At 42.7% G+C, this 18404-nt stretch overlaps 1 protein-coding gene across 1 annotated transcript in view; it reads right to left on the bottom strand.

The window, feature by feature from the left end:
• Positions 1-7093: 7093 nt before the first annotated feature.
• sptbn4b (spectrin, beta, non-erythrocytic 4b) overlaps positions 7094-18404 on the bottom strand; it is a gene marked incomplete at its 5' end in the record, with an annotated part of 145752 nt that continues 134441 nt past the window's right edge. The window contains 7 exons of the mRNA XM_080731518.1: positions 7094-7618; positions 7781-7823; positions 8811-8981; positions 13768-14048; positions 14787-14856; positions 16910-17021; positions 17112-18204. Coding sequence (XP_080587644.1) covers positions 7304-7618; positions 7781-7823; positions 8811-8981; positions 13768-14048; positions 14787-14856; positions 16910-17021; positions 17112-18204 — 2085 coding nt within the window. The 3' untranslated portion in view covers positions 7094-7303. The remainder of the gene's footprint in view (positions 7619-7780; positions 7824-8810; positions 8982-13767; positions 14049-14786; positions 14857-16909; positions 17022-17111; positions 18205-18404) is intronic.

The raw sequence follows: 18404 nt of genomic DNA, 5'->3' as shown, positions 1-18404 counted from the left end.
TGTCACAGCAGAGAACATGATTCTCTTCTTTGTTGCAGTTCATTACAGAAAATACTTTTTTTAAGCAAATATATTTTTTTACATCAGGTTGTGTTGCTGTTGACAGACACACTGACTGACTGACAGACAGACAGAAGTTGAGGACAGACAGACGGTGGTGCTTTGGGGGTCCTGGGCAGAGTGAAACGATGGCAGCAGGTCAGCCGTAACAGTGAAACAAACATACAGTACATTAGTCACCAGTGACTGGATAGTCAACAACAGAGCATTTGGCAGGCAGGGTCACACCTGGGGCAAATAAGTGTTCACAATATCATTTGTGGAACATCTGAAAGTGATCAATTGGTCAATCAAAATAAGCCCCACCCACCTAGTGTTGCAAATAAGATATTACTACAAATTATTAATATGAATTGTTTGGAATACGTAGAAATGTAAAATACAGTAAAGTACCTAAATTATGATACATTTATTTTAAGATTGGTCTAAAGTTGGATAGCTGTATGCTATGGTGAAAATATCTTGGGTTACTGTACCTATTTATTGTACACTTGGAGGCTCTTCATTTAGTTTATGAAGTTCGGCTGTGGTGAGAATGTCACCTAACCGGCAAGAAACAAACATACTCTTTATAGAGACTCCCATAAAAATATTGTGCTTTCTTTTGTGTTAAAGCCAAAAATTCATCCTGAAACAGAATTTGCATTTGTTATTTCTGTTAACTTGAACAGTTTGGTCTTTGTGAGGAAGTCTTTTTGTAGCCCTAAGCACAGCAGAGGCAACACTCTAGAATGGCTGCTCACTCCTCCTAGTTCAAGCAAATCAATACATTTTCTGCAAGAAATCTCATTGGCACTACGATGAAATATATGCTTGTGTGTCAACGTTCAAACAAACAATTTACTGTATGTTCTCAATGGTAGTTTCTCATTAATTGCCAATTGTAATTTAATTGTTAATTTAATTATAAAGTCACCAATTAGTATTTTAACTCTGGGAGTGAGTTCCTCATATTCAGAAATGCTGAACAGAACCATTTAGAATTGTAACAATGAAACACTGTATGCACGTTCATTCCTTTCAGGGTGAATGTTCCCTCTGATAACACAGCTGCTAAGAGTTCCACTCAACAGCCCGGATTGTCATGTGAGGCAGAAAATAGATAGTGAATAAAAACGTTAAGTGCATATTGATAGTGCATACTGCTATGAATGGACCATTTGATTGATCAAGCCTCTACTGAGCCCTATTCAGAAATGTTATTATTTTGTCATATGTACTGACTTTATGTTCCAGGCAGTGTGTTAAGTAGTAGTGGTCAATCAATGTCTATGGCCAATGGTGAATGTTTGTTAAAAAAACAAAAATTCAAAAGAACTGTGAACAATAGAATAAATGGCAGTCATCCGGACAGATGAGAAACAAGCAAGATGAAACAAATGGCTATGGCTTTTTCAACAACTTCTCATCAACAACAGTTGTAAATGAAGATGAGGTCTTACAGTTCATATAATAAACTATACATTAATATGCATGGCGCTTGCATTTGTTAAGAGGTGCATTTGTGTTGTGCCCTTTTGATATGGTATGAATGTACAGTATCCCATGTGGGCTAGCCACCAGGTGTGTGTAACTTAAAAGATAAATGCTTACATTTCTCTTAATGGGCTCCAAAATGAAAACAATAACAACTAGTGCCCCAAAATAGCAAGAATGAACCAAATAAAAAGGCTCCTAAGAACATCTATTTCAGTAGTCCTGTACTTCCACGACACCACTGACCCTCAGACCTCAACTCTCTGCCATAGGCCTGCTTCCTAGTGCAAAGGAAAAGTTGCATAAAGGTTCATTCATCAGAAGTGAGGACATCATCATCAATATATCAATATCGTTTTCTCATCATAACAACAACAAGAACAACATGAATTCCTGATCAATCTCGCTGTACAATCCTTTTACAATACTGCTGCATACTATTCAAGTGTGAGTGGGATTTTGGCATACGGACCGAAGCCACACTAAAACCCAGTGCTGATGTTAAGTGTTTGAATAGCCGGATGGGATCAGATTTTAGACACATCCACATTAGTGTTTTCTCCTATTCTCCTATTGAACAGTCAGAGTCTGCCCCATTTTGCTGTCTAATGTCATCATAATAAATTCGTCAGCATAATAAATTAGATTGGCTTCAAAGAAGTGTTTTGATGTTGCAATGTTGCATGGTTTAAATGCTGTTACAGACTATTCCAGTGTTGGTTCCAATGGAGAAAGCTTGCCACACAGTTTAAAATGCCTTTTAAAATTATTTCAATTATATACGGTATTTTCGAAAGAAAACTTTAGTGCCATATGGTGTCAGGGTCATTTGATGGGCCTTTTCCAGCCATCCAGTAGAGAATGTAGAGTAGACAAATGTATGGAAAATGCTGGTCTGCACGTGATGGACAGATACAATTTGACAGTGCAGAAAATAATAACAATATCAATAGGAGAAATAAAAAGAATAATTGAACATACATCAATGTGAAACCAAAAGAGTATTTTATTGATCACTTTGTCTAGGTTGACATAGTACTTAAACTGAGGTTAGCAGAGCAGAACCACGCATACAGTACAGGACACAGGTAGGCAGGGCACGCTAACAAAGTACACATGTCCCCCAACATATAAATTCCCCAAAACGATAAACCTAACATCTATTTTGTACTTTTGTTAGCGTAATGCTCGTGATGTTAACCCATTTGCTATATGTGTTGTTTACATATCTCTCCACAGCTGTCTGCAGACTGTCAAATGTTAATGAATGACTAATCCTGCCAGGCTTAATCTTTCTTTAGCCTGTGGTCTCTTTGCCCTCTCTGATGACGGAAATGAGTGAAGTCGCTAAGAGGACGTCGTAGCCTATAGTCACTATAGTGTCTACTTGGGTTCACCTTTTCACCAAATGAGCTGTAGTACTAATAGTGTGTACATTTAGTGTATTTAGGTCTGCATCTTAACCCAGTGTATCATTTGAATAATGCTCTTGGAATCACAATCCCACAGGCAGAAGTGGATATTCATTAAAAAATGTGTTCATTTCTTGCTTTGTTTTTGTGTCCAACATGCATGTAATGGATTGCACTGATTTGGCATTCATGTCTAAATATGTAAAATGAGCTAAAACCTTAAATAGAAATGATGTAAGAAAAAGGCTAAAATACTCTAAAAATGTTTTTTTTCCTTCTTCTTTTTCTTAATGGAAAAAGAACCATATGATCACCATGAAGCAGATTCATCAGGCCAAATGGAATTCCTCAAGTTTTTATCTGAGATTTTATCAAGTTTGCCTGGCACAATGGAGTCAATGGGTAAGATTTCCAGAATTCAAGCTCTGTCCCCCACCTTGACTGCAACACAAATGTTTTCGATAGCGCTGCTGTCAGTTGAAAACGTTCTTCATAAAATAAGTTAGCTCTTCAGAAACTGGGCAACATATAGTTGCTGTCGAGCAGAAACCGCTTATCTCCATATTATAACATTTTGTGTTTATGTAAATTAATGCCCTACTTGATCATACTACAGCATCACATAAAAGTATCATAGGTAGCAGATCCTCAAACTTGAAAGCTTTTGAGCTTGTAGATCTACTACTTTTGCTACCTTTGAATTTGAATACTGAAAAGTAACAGTTTTGGACAAAGAGACAATATGTTTTCGTTACTTGAGTCGTAGCCATTTATATTTTATGTTTGCAAATATATAGCATGGTTTGAATAGGCGTCTAAGGCCCTAAGGTCATGGATATTACTCAGCATCAATCAATCGCAGCACCATGATAACCTTTAGACAAGTGGAAACAGAAATATGATCAAGACTTACGTTTTCACAAGTCAGCAGCGACATGCAAAATGTTCCATCATTGTTTAAAGATTGTAAAATAATTTCAAATGCCGTCCAACCCATGTGTTATCAATCATTCTTTACACCTTTATACGGTAAAATCATCAGTGTTAAATATTTATCCTTTTGTACAGTTAAATTAAAGCTGAGGATGTTCTTTGAAGTTCCCACTGAGTGAAAGATTTGTGATCTTTTTCCTGGTACAGTATATTATGGCTTATCTTTTCTATTATAGACATATTATAATAAATAATATATGTCTATCTGATTATTTATACACCTATAAATAATTTATAGGTAAATTGTACAGGAAAGGAAAAAGCAGAGAGTGGAGTGAGATGCAAAGATTAACATTTAACATTATTTCCAGATTGTGTTTTCTCTCCAAGCAAGACATGCAACCTCATGACTCACATGATTCAAACGAGTTCACTATAGACTTGTTCAATCAAATATACCATCATTGTTTCATAATTTCCACCTTCACTGGGATTCTTAAAATGTATCAGACACAACCCGAGATTCTCTTTATTTCACTTTATGTATTTCGTCAATTAGTTGTGTTGTTTTTCATAAAGTTATGCCCATTTTTATATGTTGGGATAAAACATTGTATGAACTTGTAGATATGCTATTTTTTCAATTTGATTTGATTTAACTTTTTTGCATTTCTGATTATTTGAAGTTAAAAATAGTAAAGTTTGTTGGTTTTGGTTTGACATAGATTGCTTCCACTCAACAGCAACCATTTATTGCTTCATTTATTTAATTCATTGTCAGTTTGTGGTTCTGTCATTTATAAGTAACTGTCTGGTTTTACATCTACGGGGGGTTGATCCGGACAACTTAGTTAGAAATTTTACACTCTGCTGAAATGAGCCTCAATGGCCTCTAGATAATGCTGCTATTCTTTTGTATTTACAACCCCACAGGTTTCCACCAAAAGACGAAAGGAAAAACCAAAGCAGCAACCTCTCAAGGCTATGACATGAAACCTGCTGAGTTCTTCTCTTCTGTGTATGTCTGATGTAAGTTTGGTTGTTCTATGTTGCGTTTCTGTGTGTGTGTGTGTGTGTGTGTGTGTGTGTGTGTGTGTGTGTGTGTGTGTGTGTGTGTGTGTGTGTGTGTGTGTGTGTGTGTGTGTGTGTGTGTGTAGGCCAGTATTTCTCAAACTTTCAAGTTTCAAGGTATCCCCTTGAGTTATGATGAGTCAATGAGAAGCACTGGTGTAGGCCATATGTGTTATGAATGAGCCAAGCCTGGAAGACTGAGGTGATACGTGAGGGGACAAACATGATAAGCACACACCAACATAAATAACCTGAGAGCTATGGAGACCCTGGGAGGCGAGAGCAGCAGCGCGCACGCGCACACACACACTCACTCACGCATGCATGCACGGCACGCATACGTCAATAATTTCTTAAACACGTATAAAAAGACTGACTGGATTTCTGTGAATAAAGATGTCTGTTGAGAATGAAGGGGATTTTTTTTTCTGTCTTTTCTTTAACATTATAAGAGAACAGAGGAGTAGAGGAGGAGGTCGGTTTTCAGACCTGAGCCATCACTATAAAAGCTTCTCATGCACAAATGTTGTGCTTACGCCCAAATCGGAAAATCAGCCACAAGCACGGATTCACAAAACTGAGGATGATGCCAAAATCAGTGGGTCCATAATCCACATGAATCTTTCTCACATTTTCAGTGACTTATAAAAAAACTCAAATCTATAAATGTATTGTTTTAAGACTTGAGGACAATAGAGAGAATTTTCCTTTTCTTTTGATCATTATTCTTGGCACCAAGGAGACTTTGATAATGTCAAACAACATTTGAAAAGTGTCATTCCAAAGCGCTGTACATCCATTTGTTTTTGGGACGGGCACTTGCTATCTAATGTTCTTTGCGCAATACTGTAAAAACACAGATGATTACTTACATCTTCTAAAATGCTATAATGTATTAAATACAAGGATCAAGACCTCGTATTCAATAGTGTACACTACTTTCATGCCTGCAATCATTTTGTAAGAGTAGGTGTCCTGTTATTTTTCTTTTTTTTTTAAGGATGTAGATCTCTGTTTGGAATGAAATTCTTCATATTTCTATGAACAAGGCCTCTAGTCTAGAGACTAGAGTTCTGCCAATATGCATTCAGGATTTTGTATTAGCATGTGTCTTGACTAATTGTCCAGTACTGCTACTTTCAGAACCCTTATGAAAGTAAGGAAAGTAAGGATGTGCCACTGTGTGTGTGTGTGTGTGTGTGTGTGTGTGTGTGTGTGTGTGGGTGTGTGTGTGTGTGTGTGGGGGGGGGGGGGGGGGGGTCGTCATGACCACAACCGTGGAAGCCCTGGGCAGAATTTAAGATGATATATAAATGATGGGTATATCACAAAAAATCTGGATTTTAATATTGTGAATATACTGCTACTGCTACTCATTCTAATGAGAGAGAACCTTCCTGTTGACATCATATACAGTTCATGCTCTTGGGATTCCTCTACTCTTCTGTCTCACATCATTCTGTTTTCCTCTCGTCAGCACCACGGCCGGCCATCCAGTGTTCATTCGCTGCTGTTGAACTTGGCTGAACAATGGCCAAAGTCTTGTTTGATGTCAAAATAAAACCAGGGCAATTCCACTAACGTAACAATGTAGAGCCCAGACCACAAGACAACGACACTGAGAACACTGGAGGAAAAGGCTAATAGGAAAAGAATCGGTATCTCCAAGTTTATGCGGATGTGTGTGTGTGTGTGTGTACGTACGTTTTGGCATAATTTCTCTTTCGCTTTTCAAGGATTTATACGACAGTGTGGGATGTCTCAACGTACGGACAGACAGACGGATAGATAGATAGGACAGACAAACAAGAAATACATACAGAAGATACAGCTCATCTCATAGAAAAGAAACAAATAAACCATGAAACAGTATGAGCTACGTTTTTCGTACTACCAGCAATCAATAACAGCCTTCAGAAGTTAGCGAGATGTGTGTAGCCGTGTCTCTCTCACACAACACTGCCCAGAGTTTTTCAGCCTCAAAAAACAGCCACTCTCCGTGTAGTCGCCTAAAACAGCCGCTGGGGGGCGCTGTTAGGCCGAATGAAAGACGGCGAGGGCGGGCCGTGTCCTCACAGACAAACGAGGAGGAAGAGACAGAGAGCACACGCTCCCTGCTCTGAATACATCCTGTCTGTCGTCACGAGTGAGCCTGGGGCGTCAGTCCTCCTGTACCGCGTTGACAGCTTTCAATTCCCAACACGACTGATTTGAAAACAGTGTTGGAGAGAGATAGAGAGAGAGAGGGGGAGGGAGGAGGTGGGCGTTTGCTACCAGTCTCGTCACCCCCTCCCAACGAGAGTTTGCAAACATTTTTTTTAAAACAACCACAACGTCATTGTCCCCGCGGCTCACTTCTTCTTACCTGACTTCTCGGCGCGCTTGCCATCCAACTTTTCACCCTTGTCTGACCTCTCAGACCGTTCCCCTCTCTCCCTGTCTTTCTCTCTCTCCCTCTCTCTCTCCCTCTCTCTCTCCCTCTCTCTCTCCAGCTGCTCGCCGCGGTCCGACTTCTCGCCTCCCCTGTCTGACCTGTTGTCTGTCGCCTTGCTGCCGTCGCGCCGCGTGCCTTCGTCGGTGGATGAGGTAGTTGGCTGGTATTTGGCAATCTCCTCGTGTTCTGTAATACTGGTGGTGATGTTGGTCACCCACGCTTTGAGATCATCCTGGTACGGAGATAAAGAGACAAAAAGAAAAGAGAGATATGATAGGAGTGATGTCAGGCAGGTCAGCAGGAAGGTCATTTTAAACGATAGTCTTCAAATTCACACAGTTGTGACAAACGAGCTGAATCCTCCAGGTGACCCACTAACAAACAGGCTTCTTACCTCGTCTTTTGCATGGAACAAAAACTCACTGCCATCCTTTGTTCTGCAACGATAAGAGGGGAGATATTGAGTGTATGGTGGCAAATACTTGGCAAAGGAGAACAGAAATGCACATCCCTAACCCAATAAAGATGCTGAGCAACGAACTGTAATACTATAATGCTGGCAAATACTTGAAATTAATCTTGCTATCTAGTTAGTTACTTTGTACAACAACCATGTCACTGTGGACCCAAAAAAAGTTGTAAATTGTCTTTATTTGTTTTACCTTCATTGTGCCTCTCTGAACGTTACTTTATTGACTTACATGAAAAACCCAGGTCTGTGTAATTTGTGGGCTTCACAGGCTACGGTGGGAAGCAGCGTTTCTATAGCCTCGGAAACCCAGGCTTATTTTGGCGATTGGAAGAAAAATCAAACCTCTGTTCGAAGTGAAGCGGTGAACTTTTATTCTATGTGTTCTAGAGCTATGAAATCTGTGTTCTAGATCTATACATTCTGTGTTCTAGATCTATACATTCTACTTTCCATGTGCTTTAGTTCTATATTTTTATGAATTCTGAATTCTGAATGATTTTATCTGGAGGGCCAAATTGTCATGTGAAGCTTGACCAATCCTCAAGTCTGGACGCACGATACACACAAAGCCACTCCTTGGAAGCGGCTTTCACCGCTTCAAAAATAAGCCTGGGCGATCGTGTTAAAATCACTGTTGGAGGAAGTGTCGAATTTCTCTAAACAATCAGAGTGCAGAGAGTGTCGCACCGAATGTGTTGATGTCATGACGGAGCAGCGTTCTCTGCGCTGAGCAAAGGAGCAGAGGGGGGTGGGGGGAGGAAAACACATGCTATTGGCCGGAGACTCCCGGAGAGATTCTCCGGGTCCGCCCATGCACACAGAAACTCTCCGCGTTAGCTCAGAGTGGCGTTTCTACAGCTCACGGTTGACTTTGCGCCCCCTATGGTTAGCTACAAACATTCCAAAGAGGACAATTCTTAGACAAGCCCCACATGTAAACAACAAGCCTCACTTGAGCGTAAAGACATTCTTCTTCTTCTTGTAGCCGTTGGTGATGTCACAGTTGCAGAGGGACAGGCTGAGCATGGGTTCGTTGTTGTAGGGCGTGGTGGTGTTCTTGGCGTCCTTGTAGAAACCCAGCTCCCCTTTGTTCAGCACGCAATACAGATTAACCCAGGACCTGCTGTGGTGGGGGGAAGTCAGAGGAAGAGGGGGTGTGGGGAGGAGAAGGAAGAGCGGGTGGGGAGACAGGGAGAAGTCAGGAAGAGCCGAGGAGCTGTTCTCTCGCGTTAACCACACACCTCACTCACCTGACCACTAGGTGGGGTAGGTAGGCAGGATGGGCCGGCGCACAGGGGGGCCAAGGAGGTACGAGGACACACACCGTCGAAACAAACACAGATGGAGGAACGGACGGATGCACGACACATGGAGGTGGCGGGTGGTGCAGGAATGAGGGAAGAGTTACAGACAGGGCTAGGCTAACAGTATATCACTTACCTTGGAGGAGAGGAGAGGACCAGCAGTGAGCAGCAACGAGGGAGAGAAGGTAAATAGGAAGATAGTTTAGTTAAATGGCACTCAGTCAGCATCACTCAAGTAAACGATAGGTGTCTGCACGTTTCAAGTAGTTGGTTGATTTAAAGGACAACTTTGTTTTTTTACAACAAGGGTTCATATTTTAGATAAAAGAAAAGAAAAGAAAAAAGATGAGTGTTAAAATGTTTTAATTTATTTCTTTCTGTTGTTTTAGTGATTTTAACGATTTTGATTTGAATGGGGCATGCATGCAAGTGGCATGCAATATGTCTTTTCAGACACAATAAGCCCATTCCCAAGATCTTTCATGGGCAGATGTGACTTATGGGGGCTGTAAATGGTAACAAAGACATTTCTGGCTTATTGTGTCTAAAAATACATATTTAGCCACTTAAGCATGCCCCCACTGAAATCAAAATACTAAAATCGCTAAAACAATAGAAAGCAGTAAATTAACACTCATCTTTTCTCTCATTACAATCTAAAATATGAATCATTGTTGTAAAAAAAACAAAGTTGTCCTTTAATGCAACACCGTTATGGACCTTGTGAAGACATGCAGACACCCTGGAAATAGGCATACAGTATGTCATGCTTGTCATGGATGTTGCTATGTTGCTAACAGAAACAGATTGAATCTTGATACTCCTTATAAGACTCTCCTCCTTTTCTCTCCTCAGTTCTTCCTCAAAACCGATTGGAGGAGATGGCCTGAGGGGGGGGGGGGGGGCGGTCCAGCCCCCTCAGATCGCCTCCACCAGTGAAAATTGAACAGGACGCAAGGAGTGAATGAATTCTGAGGGAGGATCTTTGAGGATCTCTGTTAGATTCAAACTTGTGGAGATTAAAAGCCATTCAGTATTATGCGTTTACCTTGCCATGTACATACAGCAGGGCATGTACATTATGTTTACCTTGCCATGTACATACAGCAGGGCATGTACATTACGTTTACCTTGCCATGTACATACAGCAGGGCATGTACATTATGAAACATTCATCCAAAGCCTTGACTGAGTGGCACTCATCCAATGGTGGCGGGATGAGCTTTTTAGCTGTGCGTGGTCAGCCGAGCCAGTAGGGAGCAGTGCAGGGAGAGACTATAGGCCGTCAAGTGTCTCTCAGAAGGAAGCAGGGGAGTAGGTGGGTCATCAGAGCCAGCCGGAGAAGCCAGCCATGTACAGTGTGGGTTTGTGTGTGTGTGTGTGTGTGTGTGTGTGTGTGTGTGTGTGTGTGTGTGTGTGTGTGTGTGTGTGTGTGTGAGAGAGATCTGATTTTACCCTTTTCAATTACTGTACATGCGTCTGAAAAAGTATTTTGTTGCTGTCGGGCACAGAAACCTTGTAGGCTATCTCCGTATTTTACGTTTTTTTTTTTTTTTTTTTTCCGTAAAATTTACAAAACGGTTCTGGACAATTTTAACTTTGATGTACTGCAGTACAGAGAAAATGTAACTTATTAATGATGTCTACAGTATATTTCTATTGCTTTGGCGTAAAATGTTTAATGTGACCCAACTTTGCTTAGGACACAAATAGCACTACGGTCTGCAGTTATCGACACAGTGTTATTTCTAGTTCTTTACACAGTAATTGATTGTTGGTTGAAAGGTTTTAACTGTGTTTGCACACGAAACTTTATTCGTAGCAGCAGCTACCTGTTTTGAGCTGCACCAACGACCATGGTGGATGTGCATAACAATTCCTTTTGAATGATCTGAAATGGGTACTAAAAGAACACAGATAAAAAAAAAATGATTTTTCTGATTTCTCTTTACAAACAAGTTATGACATCCCACTTGAAATAAGAAAGTGTGTGTGTGTGTGTGTGTGTGTGTGTGTGTGTGTGTGTGTGTGTGTGTGTGTGTGTGTGTGTGTGTGTGTGTGTGTGTGTGTGTGTGTGTGTTGTGTGTGTGTGTTGTGTGTGTGCGTGTGTGCGTGCATGTGACTATGTGTGGATGTGTGTGGTTGTAAGTAGGGGTGGGCGATATGGTGATAATTATCGCTGAAACGATACAATGTGTCCACGATATGCCTTTTCAGAGGTATCGTATATATCGTGATACAATTGAGGGAGCCTTGTAAATACAGAGATTCATTGCAGAATTCAATTTAAACCTGCATTTTGGTCAAGATCATCAGTTCTCAAACTTTAAAATGTCAAGGTCTCCACTTAACTCTGACAGTATACAAATGAAACCAAATGGACCATTTGGTTTCATTTGTATACTGTCAGAGTTATATACTTGTAAAGTTCAATTTAGACCTCCCAAAAAATAACCATAAAAACCAACGTGAAAAAGAATCGTGATAAAAATCGTGTATCGTGATACAGCTTGTGAAAAGATCGTGATATTGTATTTTTCCATATCGCCCACCCCTAGTTGCAAGGGTGCTCAAGTGAGTCAGTGAAGGGACAGAGTTGTTGCACACACTAATGCATGGCATGCAACCAGCAGTGTCCCCTGCCCTGATCCTTTAACCCCACTGCATCCGTCCAACCGGCAGCCATCCTGTCTGTCAGTCAATCAGTTAGCTAGTCAGCCACCCAGCCAACCAGCTAGTCAGCCACCCAGCCAACCAGCTATAGTTTATTATATGCTGTGGGTGGGGGCATTTGTTAGAGGCATAATCGGCATCATGCATGCTGCTGCCGCAGGCAGTGGGAGGTCTCCCCGTTCATGGTTAAAATATGTAAGTTTTTTGGCAACACATTCTGATCCTAATAATCAGAGAAGAAACACTGAAGGTCCAGCCAAAAGTTACATAATAATATCACCTAAAACCATAGCTAGGGATACCTTGACATTTGTAATTCTATGTGGTATTTGTCGTCATTAGACACTTGTAACATTGTGTCTTGATATGCTAGTGATCCTTGTTTTAATATAGAGTGCTTACAATATTAAAATACATGTGTACAGTATAGAAATATTTTCCTCACAATATGAGTGAAAGATCAAATATCCCACTGGTGAAAACAAACATAACACTGACATAGGAAATATGAAGTTATCTGTCATATGTAAGCATAATGTCAACTCTTGGGATTATTTGTAAAAGCACTCATAGATAAAACATGTCTGTGCTAAAGATGATCCAAGTCCAATAGGCAACTAATAGTATATTGAAGCAGTAAGCCACGCGAAGCATGTGGTTACCTGGTATTTTATAACGGCTGAGAGGCGTGGTGAGACACGAGGCGAAGCTAGTGTCTCCAACCCTCTCAGCCGTTATAAAATACAGGTAACCACATGCCTCGCGTGGCTTATTGCTTTTCTAAAATGGTTACAATATGGCAACATGAAAAATCATTAGACATGTACCAATTAAAACTGTTCTATTTCACTAATTCACTACAAGGTCTACAAGTTCCGAGCTACAAGAAAGTAGTTCCCAGCTTTTTTTTGTCAACAACACAGGTGCAGATAATTGGAAATAACGCACCTGGGTTTGATATAAACTGATTCAAGGTGTGGATTATAGTCTCATATACCACAGCAATTAAAGGGAAACCAGCCAATCAGAATCAAGGAATGGAACTAGCCGTTTTAGAACTGACTACAAATGTCATGGGACCATAATGTCATTTTGATCCGGTGTCAATCATGCACCTGTTCAGCATCTCAACGTCTCAAGGAATCAGTTGGATGTGTTAGCTTGGTAGCTTAGCATGCTACGATCATGCTCCTGTCATCAAGGCAAAGTAATAAAAGAGGGCACAATGATGTCACCAAGACCAGACCGATATAGAAAACTATATTAACTATATAAAACAACTATACTGTAGACCCAGTAAAATATGATTTTGTGTTATCCTGTCAAATGCATATGAGGTTTGTCAGTGGACAAAATCCAGTGTGTGGCAGAAACTTTAGGCAGGAAAGTATTTGGGACCACAATCTAACATACGGTTTTGTGAGTGACAACTTAACCGAGACTCTCTGAAAGTAAGTCCAACCCATGTAGAATGATTCCCAAATAGTATCTGACCTATATCTAGAACAGTGTTTCTCAAAGTGGATCCCAGGCACTCCGTGGGTTCCTTTAGGGGGGCCTAAATGGACCCATACAAGTCTGTAACTCTGACAGTGTACAACGGGGTTCATTTTGGTTCCATTTGTACACTGTCAGAGTTAAGGGGGACCTTGAAATGTAAAAGTTTGAGAAACAATGTTCTAGAATACAATGCTATTTATTTTTCCTATGAACTTTGGTAAAACCTTGTTAAAAATCAATAATAATTAAGTAAAAGATATATGTTAAGCGGTGGTCAGTGGTCTAGTGACATCACTGTGTGTCCATCCTCCTCACATGGTACTAGGCTACTAGCCAGTCCATCCTCCTCACATGGTACTAGGCTACTAGCCAGTCCATCCTCCTCACATGGGACTAGGCTACTAGCCAGCTGCCATGACCCTGAACACCCACCTATTGGCGCTCTTCTTCAAACTCTCGATGTCCAGCTTGCGGAACAGGAATCCCTCATGGTGTGCGGTGTGTGTGGGGGGGCCCGAGGACACCTCCGGGACAGTGGGGCTGGTCTGGGCAGGGGCGGAGCGGGACCGGCGGGTGGTCTGACCGGGCGGCTCCTCTTTGGGCCGTGGCCGGCGGCGAGGTTTGGGTCGGTCCCGTGCTCGAGGCCGCTCAGGACGACCGGAAGACGACTTATCCGATACTCCGTTAGGCACCTTGGGAACCTCCCCACGCGCCTGAGGGTGGACGCCCATGACAGAGATACGTTAGTAACGGTAGTAAACTGGTGTTGTTATGTGTTTTAGTATATCCCAACTACGAATTGAAGCCGAGGCCGATGGGTCCCAAATCACATGAAAGAGGTCTCACAGCACATAGTTGGTTCAACAGACTCCAACACAGAAAGCTCAGTTCTTTGCTTCTTAGCTACTTCTCCTGTACTTGCGTGATGTACAGTTGTACAAAACAACATTTTTCAGTAGAACCGCCGATCCAACCAATATGCCCATAAAAGTGGACAAGGACTGAGAGATACAGAGATCTCCATATATGGGCACATATCCATTTTACATCACACTGACACGCATGGACTTGGTCCTATCCGTCAGTGTTCTCCATATACTTGGATCTCCATATATGGGTATAAGGAATCTCCATAAATGGGTATAAAGGGGATTGTATGATGTCAGACATCATAGATGTTTAACATAAATGGCCGTTTATGATCAAATCTACCCAAATCATATGAACATCACAAGCACATTAGCTTCAAGAGGACCTACATTGTGTTTGTTTGGTCAAACTGTATTTTCAATATTTATATCACTTCTGGATAATTCAGGTTGTTGATATTAAGTCAAGTACAGGGAATACATTTCTGTGATGATAACCCCTTTTTGGCACACCCTTTTCTGTCAGCCTGTGGACTAAAATCAAATATTAAAAGTGTTTGTGTATGAAAACAGAACACAGACCTGTGCTGCCTCTCTCTCTTGCAGCTGTTCTACTATGTCAAACAGGCACGTGGCGGTGGCTTTCTTCTCTCTGTAGACAAAACACATTCATCTGTAAGGCACTTTTAACGATGCAAAATAATAATAGTACAACAGCAGAGTCTAAAAGCCCTGCTAGCAGCCCCTATATGCCATGCTGCTCAAGATCTAAATGGTTTAAAGCTACAATCCAGTAGAGAGCTAATTGCAACAATGTCCGAACTACAAAATAAGATGGTGGCTCTACAGTTCAAATTGGTCAAACAACTTGATCGTCAACCAGTAAGTGTGCAACCCGAACAACCAGACACCAAGGTTGCAATTTCTCATAGGAAGAGTAGGAAGACTACAGCGGTGCTAGTTACTGTATATTGTTATTAACATACTCTACCCTACTGATCGGTTAAAATGAGTATGTTTTATTCATTAAAACAAGTCCCAGATTGTAGCTTTAAAGCAGGGTGTCCAAAGTGCGGCCCGGGGGCCAAATGCGGCCCGGTGACAAATTTTATACGGCCCTCTGCTTCGTTCCTAAATTGTATTATAAATGGCCCGCCATCACCGTCAAACAAGAATATTTTACCACAGTTTAATTTGTCAGGATTGTTCCCTGTTGTCTCATTCTGAAGGGGTCAAAGAAAGTCTATTTTATTGTATTTTTTACCTTTTGCACGCTTGGTCATATTTGGTAATGTGAAATTAGGCGTTATTTACTGTATATGTGAAAGGACTCAAAGGAGTAATATGTGTTTTGTTCAGAGCAGACACCTGACAAAAGACCATTGATATTAAATATTGATGATGATAGTCAAATAAAATCATTTAAATGCGATGCATTGTATGTGACTTTGTTATGGTCTGACCAAAAGTACATTATGTCATGAGATAGTCGGCCCCTGGGTGTTTTAATATTTTCTAATGTGGCCCCCTTTGAAAAAGGTTTGGACACGCCTGCTTTAAAGGATTAACGCATTGTGGAAAACAAGAGCCAAATGTTGAAAGTGAACAAAAATAAAGTGCCATCATTACAAAGCCTGAGGGTGGCACTAGAGGAAAGATCATGGGGTCACCAAAATCAATAGGGTTCATCATGCAATCTGCTTATGGGATATGTTGTTCCATAAGGGTGGCACTAGAGGACATGTCATGGGGCGCCCAAATGCCTGGGGGTCATCCTCAGGGACTATTTCTAAATTTCACATTTTTGGCACGTATGGGCAGACGGACGGATGGAATCACTGGTGTTTAAACCTGTAAATGTTTGTACAACAATTTGAATCTTGAATGAAACACTAACAAACTTGAAAACATACATTATCACTAGTGATGCTCCGATTGCGGGCCGATACTGATCACCAATCAACTGGAATCAGTATCTGCCGATAGCGATATTACCGATCACAGCGTCAAATCCATAAATTATTCTATTTATTGTGTTACTGTAGCAGCATTTATATATTTAATGATTCTTCTTACAAAACATTGACATTGTACATTAAGTATAAACATTAGGAGATTGCAGGATGAGGTCCTTTAGTATCCAATTCAACTTGTAGGAGTTGAAACTGAGGTTATATTCAGTCCCACAGATAAATATTGTGAAAATAGCTGATCTAGCTTGTAGATCAGCAAAGCCGATAGCGGCAAAGCCGATACCGATCAAAGCCGATAGAGGCATTATCGGCCGATCGCGATCACTCACCGATCATTCACCGACCAATCATCTCTAATTATCACAACATGAAAGACAACATACAGTACAACATGTCACTGACATTCAATTCATGCAATAAACAATGTTCACCTTTAAGTCCAATTCTACCGAAAATATAGAATTAAAAATCATTTTTCAGTCAAGCATGCAATGCTTGACATTTCTTCCTCACTACACAGTTGAACTTAAACGTAGTCACTCACACCAAACAAGGATCAAAATGCAGATCACGGCATCACAACAAGTGAATTAATATTTCCCCATAATACATATCATTGCATCCGGATTAACTTTCAACCCAACCACAGAAATAAGACAAATATTAGAAAACACAACAAACAGACAAAAAAACACCACTAAAAAGCTGTATTAATTCTATCCTGAGCCTCACCCTCCTCCTGAGCGTCTATCAGAGTGCTCCTTGTCGTGTTCACTGGACTCTTGCCTCTCCAGTCGATGTCGGTCCCTTTCCCTCCGCCTGCCCTCATGGCCTCCACTGTGGCCTGCGTTGTGACTTCCGCCATGGCTTCCACCGTGACTTCCACCATGGCTTCCACCGTGGCTTCCACCTTGGCTTCCCCCGTGGCCTACACTAAGGCCCTCATGCTCGCTGGACGTCTGTCTCTCCAGTGTCCGTCTCTCTCTCCTCTCTGCCTGTTCTCTCCACACCTCCTGGGGCAGCTCGTCCCTGCGCGCCTGAATGAGCTGCTCGCTGGACAGCTGCCGCTCTATCTTCTGATGTTCCCGGTGGTGGGTCTGGACTTGGGCCTGGACTTGGGTCTGGACCTGGGGCTCGGCGTGAACCAAAGGGTCGGTCCTGCCCCCGTTCAGCCTGCCCCGAGAGCCTCTGCTGGGCTCGCCGTGCAGCCTCTCCCTGCTGGGGTCCTGGAGCACCACCTCGGCCATCACCGCCACCTCCCCTCTCTCCGGGCCCATCTCCCTGTCCCTTTCTCTCTCTCGGGCCTTCTCCAGCCGACTGGCCACGAGCAGCGGGGTCACCACATCGTCGAAGGTTTTCATCTTGGGTTGCCGCAAGTACGGGGATTTCACCTCGACCTCCTCTCGGGACTTCTCCAGCCGGCTGGCCACGATGAGGGGCGTCACCACGTCGCCCATGTGGCTGATCTTGGGTCCCCGTAGATATGGGGATTTGACCTCGACGTTGCGCTCCGCCTGGGCCGATTGGGGCTGGCGGTTGGCCGGGGGCGAGGCGGAGCCCATGCTACTACTGCTCATCGCTCTGACCGCCTGCTCCCTCGCCGCGTTGGCGCTCTCCCTCGCCTGGTTGGCCGACACCAGCATGGCCGCCGTGGCCACCGAGGCAATGGTGGCCGGGGAGGGCTGGACCAAACCGGCCGCCACCCCCACCACTCCCCCCGTGGCGGCGTGCCGTGCCTCCAGCGTGTGCCGGTAGCTGGAGCCGTTCATCACCGGGGTGTAGTTGGCCACCATGGAGCCTAGGCGGCGAGCAACTGAGGAGGCGGGGGGTGGGGACGGTGTAGCCGGGGAGGGGGAGGGAGGGGAGCTCTCGCTCTGCTCGTAGATGGTCTGTCGCATGACGGGGGAGAGAGGGAGGCGGGGGAGGGCGGCAGGGCTGGGGTTGGCATCCTGGGGGTCGAGGAAGACTTTGCGCCCCAGTAGTGGCGTCGGGGGGAGCTTACCCTGCTCTGCCCTCAGCTTCTCCACCTAGAACGTAGGAGGGGTTTAACACAGAATTTGGATCAACATCATATCCCGATCCAAATCACAGTTCTCAACAGTGACCCCAGCTCCCAAAAGGAATACAGTTTGTGGCGTGTGACCCTCTCTTTCCTGTCCCTCTCCGCTGTGCAATCAAATGAAGGTTATACAACAGGTAGTCGGGCTCTCAATGGAAAACAGGCTCT

This window comes from Nannobrachium achirus, assembly GCF_963921795.1.
Source record: "Nannobrachium achirus genome assembly, chromosome: 8".
Classification (NCBI taxonomy): Eukaryota; Metazoa; Chordata; class Actinopteri; order Myctophiformes; family Myctophidae; genus Nannobrachium; species Nannobrachium achirus.
Note: the sequence above shows the minus strand (reverse complement) of the source record. Positions and strands in the feature narration are given on the sequence as shown.